The 12,458-nt window shown below is 46.9% G+C and overlaps 1 protein-coding gene across 1 annotated transcript; it reads left to right on the top strand.

The window, feature by feature from the left end:
- The first annotated feature begins 3,322 nt into the window (after positions 1–3,322).
- On the top strand, positions 3,323–12,232 carry LOC119295813 (serine-aspartate repeat-containing protein I-like). Its single transcript, XM_037574267.1, has 12 exons — positions 3,323–3,503; positions 4,045–5,855; positions 5,942–5,975; positions 8,722–8,798; positions 9,469–9,528; positions 9,618–9,728; positions 9,839–9,916; positions 10,065–10,145; positions 10,622–11,009; positions 11,305–11,414; positions 11,653–11,683; positions 11,757–12,232. The coding sequence occupies exons 2-12, from the start codon at positions 4,068–4,070 to the stop codon at positions 11,915–11,917; spliced, it is 2,919 nt and encodes a 972-aa protein (XP_037430164.1). The 5' UTR covers positions 3,323–3,503; positions 4,045–4,067; the 3' UTR covers positions 11,918–12,232.
- Positions 12,233–12,458: the final 226 nt, after the last annotated feature.

Here is a 12,458-nt window from a genome sequence, read left to right on the forward strand (position 1 = left end):
CCTGGGGGGCTCAACGACTGGAGATGCTCTTACCTTGGCTAGCTTGCGTATGTGTAACATGTACATGCTCACTGCCGCGTGCTGCTGCTGCTCGTGCTCAACAGAGTGGAGAGGAGAGCAGCCCCACAGTGCATGGCGAAGAAGCAGAGAGTAGGAACGTGGTCGAGTGCGGCGGTAGTAGCAGCTCTTTCCATCATCGGCTTGTCAGCGACAAGGCAATGGATGTGCGCGTGACAACGACTGCGGGATCCACTCCGTATGCGCGAGCGTAGCTGGCGGGTGCGCTCCGGTTGCTGAAGCACCACGCGCCCGCCCAGTGCCTGTTTGGTCATGACTCATGGTTGCCACCTTGCTGGGCTGGGGCCATGACACATATCGAGGGAGGGAGCAGGCAGAATGAGGTTTGGTCGGGGATGGCAAGCGCCGCCACCATCTCTGCGGTTGTTGCGGGCGAGAGGGTGGGCTGTAGGGCAGGGATACTCTAGTCATTTTACAAGGGACCCACTTGACAGAGGGCAAAACATCAAAGTGCAAAGTAAGAGCATCTTCAGCCGTTCGGCCCTTCCAGGTGCTTGAAATATCGCCGCCTGGGGGTGCACCGGCGAAAATATCGGTGTGGGGCGGTCGGTTTCCCAACTGCCGCCCCACGACCCCCCAGACCCTGTTTTTGAAAAATAAACTCGGGCAAACACGATGCATATTCGTCCCAACTAGGCGATTTGCATTGATATTTTTACATAAACTTAAAAATATGAATTTAAAACTAACTAATACCGACCAGTACACCTAGCACTACCACGCCGCCGCCCGCCTTCTACATGCCGAGGAGCCTGTAGAACCAGGCGTCGTTGCCGCCGTTGTCGTGCGTGCCTTCGCTGTCCTTGCTGCACCCCTGACCACCGTCACTGATGCGCGGGGGCTTGGACGGCCCAGACGCTTCCTCGTCGTCGCTGTCGAGGATGACAACGCCGCCCTCATCGCGTCCGCGACGCCGAATCTCCGCGAGGGCGTGGTGCTGGTGCTCCACCTGCTCGCATACGTATTCCGCCTTCGTGCATTTGAGGGCAGTCTCGGCGGCGGCGACCATGTCCGCGTGCTCCTTCTTCACGGGGAGCAACCCCAGCTCGATCTTTGGCCTGACGAGCCAGAAAGAAGAAGGAGAGGAGCGGCCGCCCGAGCGGCGTCTCCTATGGCTCCAGCTTGATGGGGCGGAGCGCCGGCCAACCGGAGGAGAGGGAGCCAGAGCCCGACGACGAGGAGGTCGCCGTCTCCATCCGCCGCGACGTCCAGGAGCTGCCGCGACGGCGCGAGAAGGTGGGGCATGCCGGGTACTCCAAGTGCGCGTGTGTTGCCGGCCTCGATGTGCTCGAGGACGGCTTCGAGGGTGCGGTCGGGGACGCCCCACCATCAGCACTACCCCTCGGAGCTGTGGCGGCCACGGGGCTCGATGTCGTTCGAGAAGGCAAGCTGGTCGGCGTGGCAGCGTTCAAAGTACGCCATCCACAGCGTGTTGCTGTCAGGGGCGTACCTCGGCTGGTTACGAACCTCCTCCGTCGGCAAGGAACGGTTGCACGCGATCTCGGCGCGCTTGGCAGCGCCGGTGGGCGCTGGTGGCACCGGGACTCCGCCAGCGCTCAGCTTACGCGTGCCCGACACCCGCATGTTTGGCGGTGCCGGGTAGTCGGCCTCGTAGAGGAGCAGTGCCTTGTACTCGTGCAGGTGACGGCAGCCGAAGCCATTCGCCGTCGCGCCGTCGCTTGGGTAACGCTCGACCATGCTCGTCGGCGGGGAGAAAGGGAGAGGAGAGGCGAGCTCGGTCGAGAGGGGCGTCGGCGACGAGAGGAGGAGCTGTGGCGAATGGAGTGTGCGCTCCCCGGTGAGGGAGGGGCGGCTTTTTATAACTGGGCTTGGGCGGTGGAAGGGCGGCCGACGTGTGTATGCGTGGCGGGCTCGGGCGGGACGCGCGTCGCCACGCCTTCACTGCGCCGCCCGTGAGGCATCAGTGGAGGCTGACCGGTGCGACAGCCTTGGCATTGATTCCCCGCGGGAACCGAGGCGATGAGGACGACGATGCACTGGGGTCGATGACTCGGCGGGCCCGCCGTTCATTCGCGCCAAAAACGACCCCCCAGCGCGCCGGGTTCGGCCTGGATCCGCCGACACCAAGTTCGGGCCTAACCGAAGAAAATTTGGATCTTGGATATGCGATTGGGCCGTTTTTCAGCGCCGGCGTTAAAAAAAGACTTGAAGGGTCTATTGAGAACGCTTTGAAGGGTCTATTGAGAACGCAGCTGAAGATGCTCTAAGTGGTGGCTAAAAATCAAGCCTGACCGAAAGCAGCTAAATCTCTGCCGCCTCCTCATCCTCCAAGAAAGAAAGTTAGGGTTCGTGCCTCTCACCGGCGCCGACGCAGGTCCGCCTCGTCTCCGGTGGCCCTAGGGCCATGGAGGCGCGGTGGATCCTGGCAAGGGCCGGTGGGAGGGCTCCGTTTTTAGTCGTTTTTTTCAATCTTGTTAGGGTTTGTGTCCTGCTCAGGAAGGCGAGACGGCGGCGGCTTCCTGAAGATGGAATAAAGGTCTCCCCGCCTAACCCCTGTTCCGGCGGTGCGTCTAGCATCGTTGGTGGGCGTGTGAAGGTGTGTTTCCGGCAGATCAATCTTTGGTGGATTTGCTCGGATCTCGTCGTTGTTCGTGTACGTTCGTGTGTCTTCGGTTTGGATCTTTTCGATCTATGTTATTTTTCATCGGCGGCGGTTTCTGTTCTGGGGTGCTGGTCCTATAGAGCCTTAGCACGATGACTTCCCGACTGTCTAATACAACAAGTTGTGCCGGGCTCCGAGATGGAGGGGCGATGACGGCGACGCGCCTTCGGCTCGATTCAATGCTTGTAGTCGTCGCTAGGTGGTCTACGGATCTGGATGTAATTTTTATTTCTGGTGTTCGTTGTACTACCATGATTGAAGATGAATAGATTGAAAGTTTTCAAAAAAAAAGTGATGGCTAAAAATCAAAACCCCCAACAAGGCCACCGGCGAAAGTTGAAATGAGTCGCGCGATCCCAAACCTCTATGCCGAAATATAAAAGTGGATTGGAATCCAGGTTTGGGGTCCGGCCGTCCGGCGCACAAACCACACTGCTCCGAGTCCGACTAGCCCAACCATTTACTAGTTACTAGTATACAAAAGGAAAAATAAACTCGGAATATTTCTCCTCTCTCTCTCTCCCAGGAGTCGGAGGACAGAAACCAGGAGGCGACGGGGGCGGGGACGCGACGCGGCTCCACACTCTTCCGCACGAATCACCGCTCTCCTCTAGGTAACACCGACAGCAGCACCGAAATTTTCCGCTGCTTGTTGGAGATTACTGCTGCTTCACGTCGGATTTCCCGGCCAGGTTCGATGCGTTGCTGCTGCGGGAGCAGCGGCTGAGCTTGGGGCTTGCTAGGGTTTGCTCCGACTCGATCTTCAGCGGGGGTCGGGGGAGCACTTCGTCTGCTTGGGCAGGTTGCAGCTTACGACTGTGTGATTCGTTGAGCTTGGGCGGGTTTGGGTTGCGCACAGCTACGAGCCCCACACCCAGATATTAGGCTCGATTTGGGTGGAGTTCTTAGCTTCGTGCCGCTGCGTACCTGCTGTTCATCGGTTTTACCGATGGAATTTCATGTTTCGATCTGCAGCGGCCACTTTGCCGTGTCATTAGATGTGATTTTTTTTTGGGGGTGGGGTCGTGGAACCTAATTGTCCAGTTACTGGTTAGGGTTTTATCTCTAGTCGGCAGAAGGTCATTTTTTTTTCATAGCATTGTCTTTCTGTTGCCTTTTTTAGTGGTAGCACTCTTTGCAGTGGGATGGAGATAACCAAATCTTACATCATGTTTTTTTTAACGAGGGGAGACACTTAAGCTGTTCATTTTACATGTTTCCTGCTTTCTTTTGGATGAAAGCCACAAGCTTCACATCATTACATGTTTCACTCAGTTGTTTTCTTCTCTTTCAGCTTCTTACCTATTTAACTTAATGCACTTGTCCAAACTATTTTTCTGCAGCTGGAGCAATAAGGGTCACCCGGATGACTGGGGCAGACCTGGCACCAGTAATGGAGTTGAAGGCTGTGGCAAATGGAGGAACATCCACTGACGTTGTTGCTTCTGATAAGAAGGATAATACCAAGATGGAAGAGGCTGGCGAGAGCAAGGATGTTGCAGTAGCGAATACCAATGCCAACCAACAGAATAAAGCCTCAGAAAATGGCGCTAAGGGCTCATCTGATGATGATGCCAAGATGGAGGAGGCTGAAGATGCAAAGGAAGATGATGTGGGTGCTGTGAAGCAGGCAGGTACAGAGGATGCCAAATCGGGTGACAATGCGGATGCCAAGGAAGGTAATGGCCCCAATGCAGCAGAACATGAGGATTCCAAAACAGCTTCTATTGAGGATGTAGTTGCAAAGGAAGATGACAACACCAAGTCAGCAGAACACAAGGACTACAAAATGGTTATTGTAGAGGATGCAGATGCAAAGGAAGATGACAAAGCCGCCAAGGCAGCAGAACATGAGGATTCCGAAACGGCTGGTATCGAGGATGTGGTTGCAATGGAAGATGACAACACCAAGTCAGCAGAATACAAGGACTCCAAAATGATTATTGTAGAGGATGCAAATGCAAATGAAGATGACAAAGCCAAGGTAGCAGAACACGAGGATTCCAAAGCGTCTGGTATTGAATATACAGTTGCAAAGGAAGATGCCAACACCAAGTCAGCAGAACACAAGGACTCCAAAATGGTTATTGTAGAGGATGCAGATGCAAAGGAAGATGACAAAGCCAAAGCAGCAGAACACGATGATCACAGAACAGGTGGTGTGGCAGCAGAACGCAAGGATCACAGAACAGGTGGTGTGGAGGATGCAGATGCAAATGAAGACATTGGCGCCAAGGATGAAGAGTGCAAGGATGGCAACATGAATACTGTAGATAATGCAGATGTAAAGGAAGATGAAGATGCCAATGCAGCAGAACATGAAGATGCCAAAATGGTTGATGTGGATGATGCAAATGCAAAGGAAGATTATGGCACCAAGGTAGCAGAACATGAGGATGTCAAAATGGGTGCCGTGGAGGATATTGATGCAAAGGAAGATAACAACACCAAGGCAGCAGAACATCAGGATATCATAATGGGTGTGGTAGAGCATGCAGATGTAAAAGAAGATAACAGTTCTAATGTAGCAGAATGCGTGGATGTCAAGATGGTGGAGGCTGAGACCAAGCCAGGAGATGCAGAGCTCGAAGACAAAGGGCACAAGGAAGAAATGGATGTGAACACAGAGGTCAAGAAGGGACCGAAAGATGCAGAACAATGTGGTTCCGAGATGCATGATGAATTGAATGGGCAAGGAAAGAATGGAGCGGCTCGGCAGCAAGAAAATAAAGCTGAAGAAATGAGTGATGATGATAGTCAAGGGGAAGAGGAAGTAGAAGAAAAGGGCCCTTCAGATAAGAAAGAGGAAGGAGGGGATGGTAAGGCAAACGAGAATGAAGAAAAGCTAGAAAAAGAATGTGCGAACAAGGAAGGAAAAGATGGCAAGGTAACAGAAGAGGAGGTCAGCGAGGCAGATAAGAATGTGGAAGAGAATAAGGAGGAAACACCTAAGAACAAGAGGGCAAGGAGTTCTAGGGATAGACGCCAGGGACAGGACAAGAAACAGCATGAGTCCAAATCCAGGGAAGCCAAAAGTTTACTAAACACTCCCAGCCCTTATGGTATTGATCGCCCTCAACGTGAGAGGAAAATTGTAGAGAGGTTGGTTGAAGTGATTGATAAGGAGCCAAACAGGAGCTTCGTAGTTGAGAAGGTTCATTGCTGGCAGTCATATTTCCTTTATCTTGTGTTTTTTCCTTTTGTCTGTGCTATAATTTCTGGTAAATCTTTTCATTGCAGGGTCGTGGCACTCCTTTAAAGGATATACCAAGTGGTATGGCCCTATGGCACACCTTTTTTTTAACTTTTTACCTACTTTATTTTTAGGGGCTGCATAATAGACATCAGTTCTTGGTTAAGGCTATGTTCTTCTTGCATCAAGCACTTAAATCTGAGCACACTTGTCCTAATGATGCATGGTATTACTGAATCTGGGTAGAAGCCTGTTGTGAATTTTTAGGTACCAGTTAAGATCCTTTTCAGTTTGTTCCTGATCTGCCAGTTGAATCAACACGTTACATTATGTATATGCCTTTGATATGTTTAGTACTTAGTAGCCATGTTTGTACTCTAACTTTATTCATATCTATATTTATTAGTCCAAATGTGTACAGATGCTATGAGCTTAAGCCAACACCTTTTCACAACCTTGTATTCAGTTCTGAAGCTGCTAGTCTAAACTAGTCTGCTATCACTAGTGCGTGTACGATCCTTATTTTGAGGAACTTAGATGGTGTTTGGTTCTAAGGGCAAGCCTGAGTTGGTTGAGTATATATGTCCAACCACGTGGTTAGGGGTAGCCACCTTTTGTTGTTCGGTTGAATGGATGAGAGGTGATTAGGAATAGCTATTTGTGTGTTTGGTTGAGAGGATAAGAGATGAATGATTGTTGAGGTGGTAAGATTATCCTTGTTACAAGTAATATAGCAACATATGTATGTCAAGTTTGAGCATTTGATAAAAAACATTTTCTTTGAATGACTATTCTTTTTGTTGTCCATCTACAATAGTTTTTGAATGGCAAAGTTTGAATGTTTGATAACAACATTAATTTTGAAAATAAAAAATGAACTTTAACATCACAGCCCAACATAATATAAAGCTTACTTTTTTTTTTGTTCATCTGCAATAGAAAAAAATTAACTTGAAGATGAAATATACAACAAGCATTCACAAAATATGGCCATGAATCATCCATATATATACAATAGTATGCATATGCAAGTTTACACAATTCTTTGTCTTGGTGTACATCCCCAACAGTATTTTTTTTGACAGAGTACATCCACAATTGTATACACATATACACAAGTAGATTACTACTACCTCTGTACACTAATATAAGACGTTTTTGCGGTTCATTTTGAATGGCAAAAACGTCTTACATTGTACAGAGGTAGCAACCGTTCAAGCATACATACACAGGTATACGCGGTCGTCCAAGAATTCAACAGATCGGATGTCTCCTTCAGGCTGCAAGTCAAAGGGAATCGTCCAGAAATCAGAGAGAGGGAGGAATTGCTGAGAAGGGAATCGGAGCATGGGAATAGAGAGGATGGGGCCAGCCGCAGACCTTGGTGGTGGCAGTGCTCGTGTACTGCTTGGCTGCCAGCATGGGGTGTGGTGGAGCGGGAACCCGATCTGGAGCACCATGGCCATGTCAACTGAGCCCGTGTCCGCCTTTGCAAGATACTGTGTTGCGAAGCCTCATCTGTGCACTGTCGGCGTGGTTCATCTCTGCTCAGTTGTGCTCCTAGTTCTGGTTTATCTCCTTGCACGCACGGGGCATGGGAGAGGGCTGGGATAGAAAGAAAAGAGAGGGTGAGGCCCGCTGCTGCGCATTCTCCTCCTGCCCACTCCAGCCGTGACAGAGAGCATGGAGACTGAGCGAAAAATGTTTCGCGTGGGACGTGAGGGAAGGGAGTGTGGGCCGTGGGTGGTTGCTGTCATCCGGCATATTTTTCGGCTCTGCTCAATCAGTTTTTAGGGGAATATTCCTAGATTCTTTGCTATTCCTAGCCTTTCCGCAGTGGTAAAGCTGCTGCCTTGTGACCAAGAGGTCACGGGTTCAAGTCCTGGAAACAGCCTCTTGCAGAAATGTAGGGAAAGGCTGCGTACAATAGACCCAAAGTGGTCGGACCCTTCCCCGGACCCTGCGCAAGCGGGAGCTACATGCACCGGGGCTGCCCTTTTTTTTTCCTATCCTTTCCTGCCACCATACCAAACGAGTGTTTTCCTTGAGGGATAACGTGAACCAAACACCACCTTAGTGGATGTGCCATCCTTGATTTTCCACTGAGAAGTGAGAAGCTATGTGAATAAATTAGGTGTTGCATGGATTATTTACCTAAATTAGACTTGCAAATATATAGCACAGTTTTGGTCCAGCGAATTCTAATCTATTGCAGATGAGAGGATAGCTTCCATGGGAAATAGACTGATCAAATATTTATACTGTTATAGTCATTACTGAAGCGTAGTTATAAGTGAACTGTATTAGATGCAAACTTTCTTGTGTACTCTGGCCTGATTGAGTGTCCAACAGTAGTAAGAGGAGGCCAAAAGGCTCTAGTGACTAGCAAGTTTTTTTTTTATTAACTTTAGTCAAGTGCTAGATTTTTGTATCTGCATACCATTATATCTTATCTTCAGCTGTAATTTGAATGGGATCCAACAATAACAATTTGATTCAAACCTCTAGTTGTGACCTGACTGATATTCATTGGCATCTGGGATAGTATCAATGTGTCTTGAACTCTTAATGATGAGTAGCTGCTCTTCTTGCTGGTGGTATTATCAACAATTAACCAATAATAAACTACATTGGTCTCAGTTATAACTTTGTTTGCTCCATTGATGTTTCATGTCCATGTCTTCGATAAAAAAACAGACAATTGTGACTGTCTTTAATTTTACTGTTTCAGCTCCTGCAGTCATGCTGTAATGTGTGTGGTTTTCTCCCTTTCCTATTGCACTTCTATTGTCCGCTCACTGATTTGATTTTTGAAACTTATTTGCAGTGGCACAGAGGTTAACGAGGAAGAAACCTGCTGATCTTAAATTTCTTCACAATGTTCTTTTTGGGAGGAAAGGCAAGGTAAACATCTTAAATATTGTGATATTGCCTTTACGATAACTGGCATTGAAAACTTTCTGTTGTTGTTTGGGTTTTAATTGCTTCCTGTTCAGCTGGACTAAAATTATTCAAGTAACTTTGCACACTGAACTTCCCAAGAGGCACTAGTCCCTCTAGGTAAGTTTTGAGCACATGCATTGTCCAATTTTAGACTGAAGGTGTATACCCCTATATTCCCCCAAAACAGGTGTATACCCAATACTATCAGTCTGTTGAGGTAGTCCTTTGTCCGCTGTATATGTTATCTGGCAACAAAAGGTAGCAGGAGGAATAGTGTAGGAAAATTGTCAAATTTATACACTTGTGCAAGACCTTAAGCGATTAACACTGTTCTCGAGTCAAGCGATTTTCTTACTGTGTACTGCATGGCTTATCAAAATGCCATATTGAAACAGGAATGGCTAAGTTGTGGTGCATTGGGAATCTACTTTTACCGATCAGTTCAATTTCCATTTGCAAAATGGATTACCTCTGTTTCTACGATTTTTGGTGGTTAAATCTTAGAAGGCATCTAGTTGGTTTGGGTTCTTATTCAAGTAAAACACAACTGTTATTAGTTCCGTTCAGTAACTCTTAAGTTATAATTGATTGATGTAAATGCTGAAGTTCTTTTATGTTCTCAATGTTCCAGACTGTCGATTTTAAAGGCCATATACTTCAGTTCTCTGGATTTGTGTGGCATGAGAGCGATGTAAGCTGCTTTGCTCCGAATTTTGAATTTCCCATTATATTTAGGTGATGGAAATAGTTTAATCTTTAAAGAGTTATATTTATCTGCAGGAAAAGCAGAGAGCCAAGGCAAAGGAGAAGCTTGACAAGTGTATGAAAGACATGCTGGTGGATCTCTGTTGGCTTCTTGCTATTCCGGTTCCCAAAACAAACATCAGAAAGGTGGTTTAATGTTCGGTTTATAGAACAGTGTTTTTGTTAAGATAGACGCGGTGTAATAACATGGTGAATATAGTGTGGCATCTAAACATAGTTCGGGATATCTCATATAGGAAGATATCGTGGCAAAGCTGTTGGACTTCATTGCTGAACCTCATGCTATGCCTGATTCTGGCCTCTCTGATGACCAGGTGATAACAAGAATTGTTACCTTACAACCTATCTTGCAGTTGTACCTCAGTACCTTGCTGTTGTGATGTTTTTATGATTGGGATTAGAATGTGTGGTAATTGAACAATTTTTTTTTCTCTGTGTGCTTCATTCTCTCCTACTGTTTAGGGGTCAAATTCTAGGAAACGCAAGAGAGGAGATGGTAGTTCAAGCAAGACTTCGGATATCACTCCCAAGAGGTCCAAGAAGGTATGGCGCCAGATTTGTCAGATGGAACCTGTCGGCTCTATTATTTTCAGTTGCAATTTTCGCATATAAAGGGCAGCCCGGTGCACGTAGCTCCTGCTTGCGCAGGGTTCCGGGGAAGGGTCCGACCACTTTGGGTCTAGTACGCAGCCTTTCCCTACATTTCTGCAAGAGGCTGTTTCCAGGACTCGAACCCCGTGACCATAACCTCATGGTCACAAGACAACAGCTTTACCACTGCGCCAAGGCTCCCCTTCTGCAATTTTCGCATAGACATATTAATATCTGCAACATTTTTTAGTGCCTTTTGCAATGCAACCAGAATGACATCTTCTTGATACTGTGTTGAGTATATACATGTACATACAAGTGAAGTTTGTGTTTAACTGTTAATCCCGTGACAAGTTAATGTAGCCACATCCATGACCATCATTCTTCAATGTTAAAAATCTTGTTCTCACTCTTCGTTGTTGCTTCAGAAATTTGCTGACGACATATCTCCAAGGCGAAAGCAAGCTCTGGAGTATGATACGGATGAAGATGTGAAGTCTGATAGCGAGGAAGATGCAGATGAATCTCATGATGAGCAGGAAGATGGCTATGACTCTGCCGAAGAAAAGGCAAGTAGGAAGTCCTCGGAAGTGAAATATTCTGCAGGTAGAAAGAAGGCTGCTGCTGGGAGCACCCATAGGACAAGTCCGCCAAGGACAGCAAGCAAGACTGCGGGCAAAACATCACCATCCAAAGGTTCCAAGGAAAAGGAGAGCCCTGATGAAAGTGCAAAGGTCTTCTCTAGGAAGAAGAAACCCATCATATCAAAGCATACTCCAAGCTCTGAAAAGGTGATAGAAGAAAATAAGTCATCAGGTAGTACAATCTATTCCATAGTACCTTGTGTATTATATACGTGCTCATTTCTTTTATGTTTGGTACTAATAATTATGAGTGTAGTTCTTGTTATCCATGTGGAGTATGGATTAACTGCTTGTTTGATAACAATTCCCGTATACTCCATTCATTTCTGATTTCTAAGGTCCTCATTCCAGTACTTGATGCAGTTATTGCTTATGGCTTGATCTGACAAGTTTCTTCCATTTTATGATATCCGTTAGAGCATATATGATGTTAGATTGTCCGGCAAACCTAATGATATTTTATCTAGGTAAAGAGGCAATGAAGAGCAAAGGCGAATCAGCAGAAGGGGGTCTGCCCAGTAAGGCTGAGTTGAAGAAGACCATTATCGGAATCCTTAAAAAAGTTGACTTCAACACGGTTGGTTACACATTGATCATTGATCCCACCATTTTATTGTTTGGTGTCTGTCCCTATGATAAGTATTGTTTCGGAAATATAGCTGGTGTTTGTACAGAAGTAGATTCTGAGGTTAATTTCTACATTTGTATTACTCTTACTCGGAAGGTTACTTGCCCTTTTTGTTTTGACTGCACTTCTGTTTTCACTTGAAATTTCTCTTGTGGGAACTGACGTATTTTGGAATCTGATTTTGCAGTCTACTTTTAGCGACATTCTTAAGAAGCTCGGTAAGCCTATCAGTTATGTTTTTGTTGTCATTGCCGTTGTGGACCAGACATCCTAACAGATTGCGTCTTATAGATGACCATTACAAGATTGATCTGACCGCAAGAAAAGGAGCTATCAAAATTATGATTCAAGAAGAGCTGACAAAGTTATCGGAGCAGGAAGACGATGATCAAGACAAAAATGCAGATGCCAAGAAGAAACAGTCACGGCATCGAGCAAAGGTCACCGGCTGAAGCATTGTGAAACACCATAGCATTAGCGCCCAGTGTTGATTATTTTGTACTTAACGCCTACTTCACTTTTGCCTTGGTGGGTTCTTGGGCAGTCCTATGTTAATTATGGTTCCTATGTTTGCAAACACCAAAATCCTGGCCCTGTTTGTGTATGTGAAAACATAACCTGTAGGCAGCTCCGTACTGGGAGGCACTTCTAGCTAACATTTGTTTGTAGATTTGCATATGCTTTCCAAAACTCTCAAATGGTTGTAGCAGAGCATGTTGGATGGTGTGGTCATAGGTTTGAATAGAATATGGACATACTCGGATTTCTGTGCTGCGGCATTGGATTACAATGATGGGAGCTCCAGCGGTTTGAGCATCGCTGGGGCAGTCACGCAGGTTGCGAGGGGGAATATCAGATTGAATTCTGGACAATGAAGCAGATGGAAACGTGCTGCATTACGTGAAGAAAAAAATTCAGAAAGAAAATGCACTTCACTGATGTGGGCCGACACAAATGGAGGTTTATGTTCCGACGATTGGGAGTAAGACTGTT

The sequence above is a fragment of the Triticum dicoccoides genome, chromosome 4B, assembly GCF_002162155.2.
Source record: "Triticum dicoccoides isolate Atlit2015 ecotype Zavitan chromosome 4B, WEW_v2.0, whole genome shotgun sequence".
Classification (NCBI taxonomy): Eukaryota; Viridiplantae; Streptophyta; class Magnoliopsida; order Poales; family Poaceae; genus Triticum; species Triticum dicoccoides.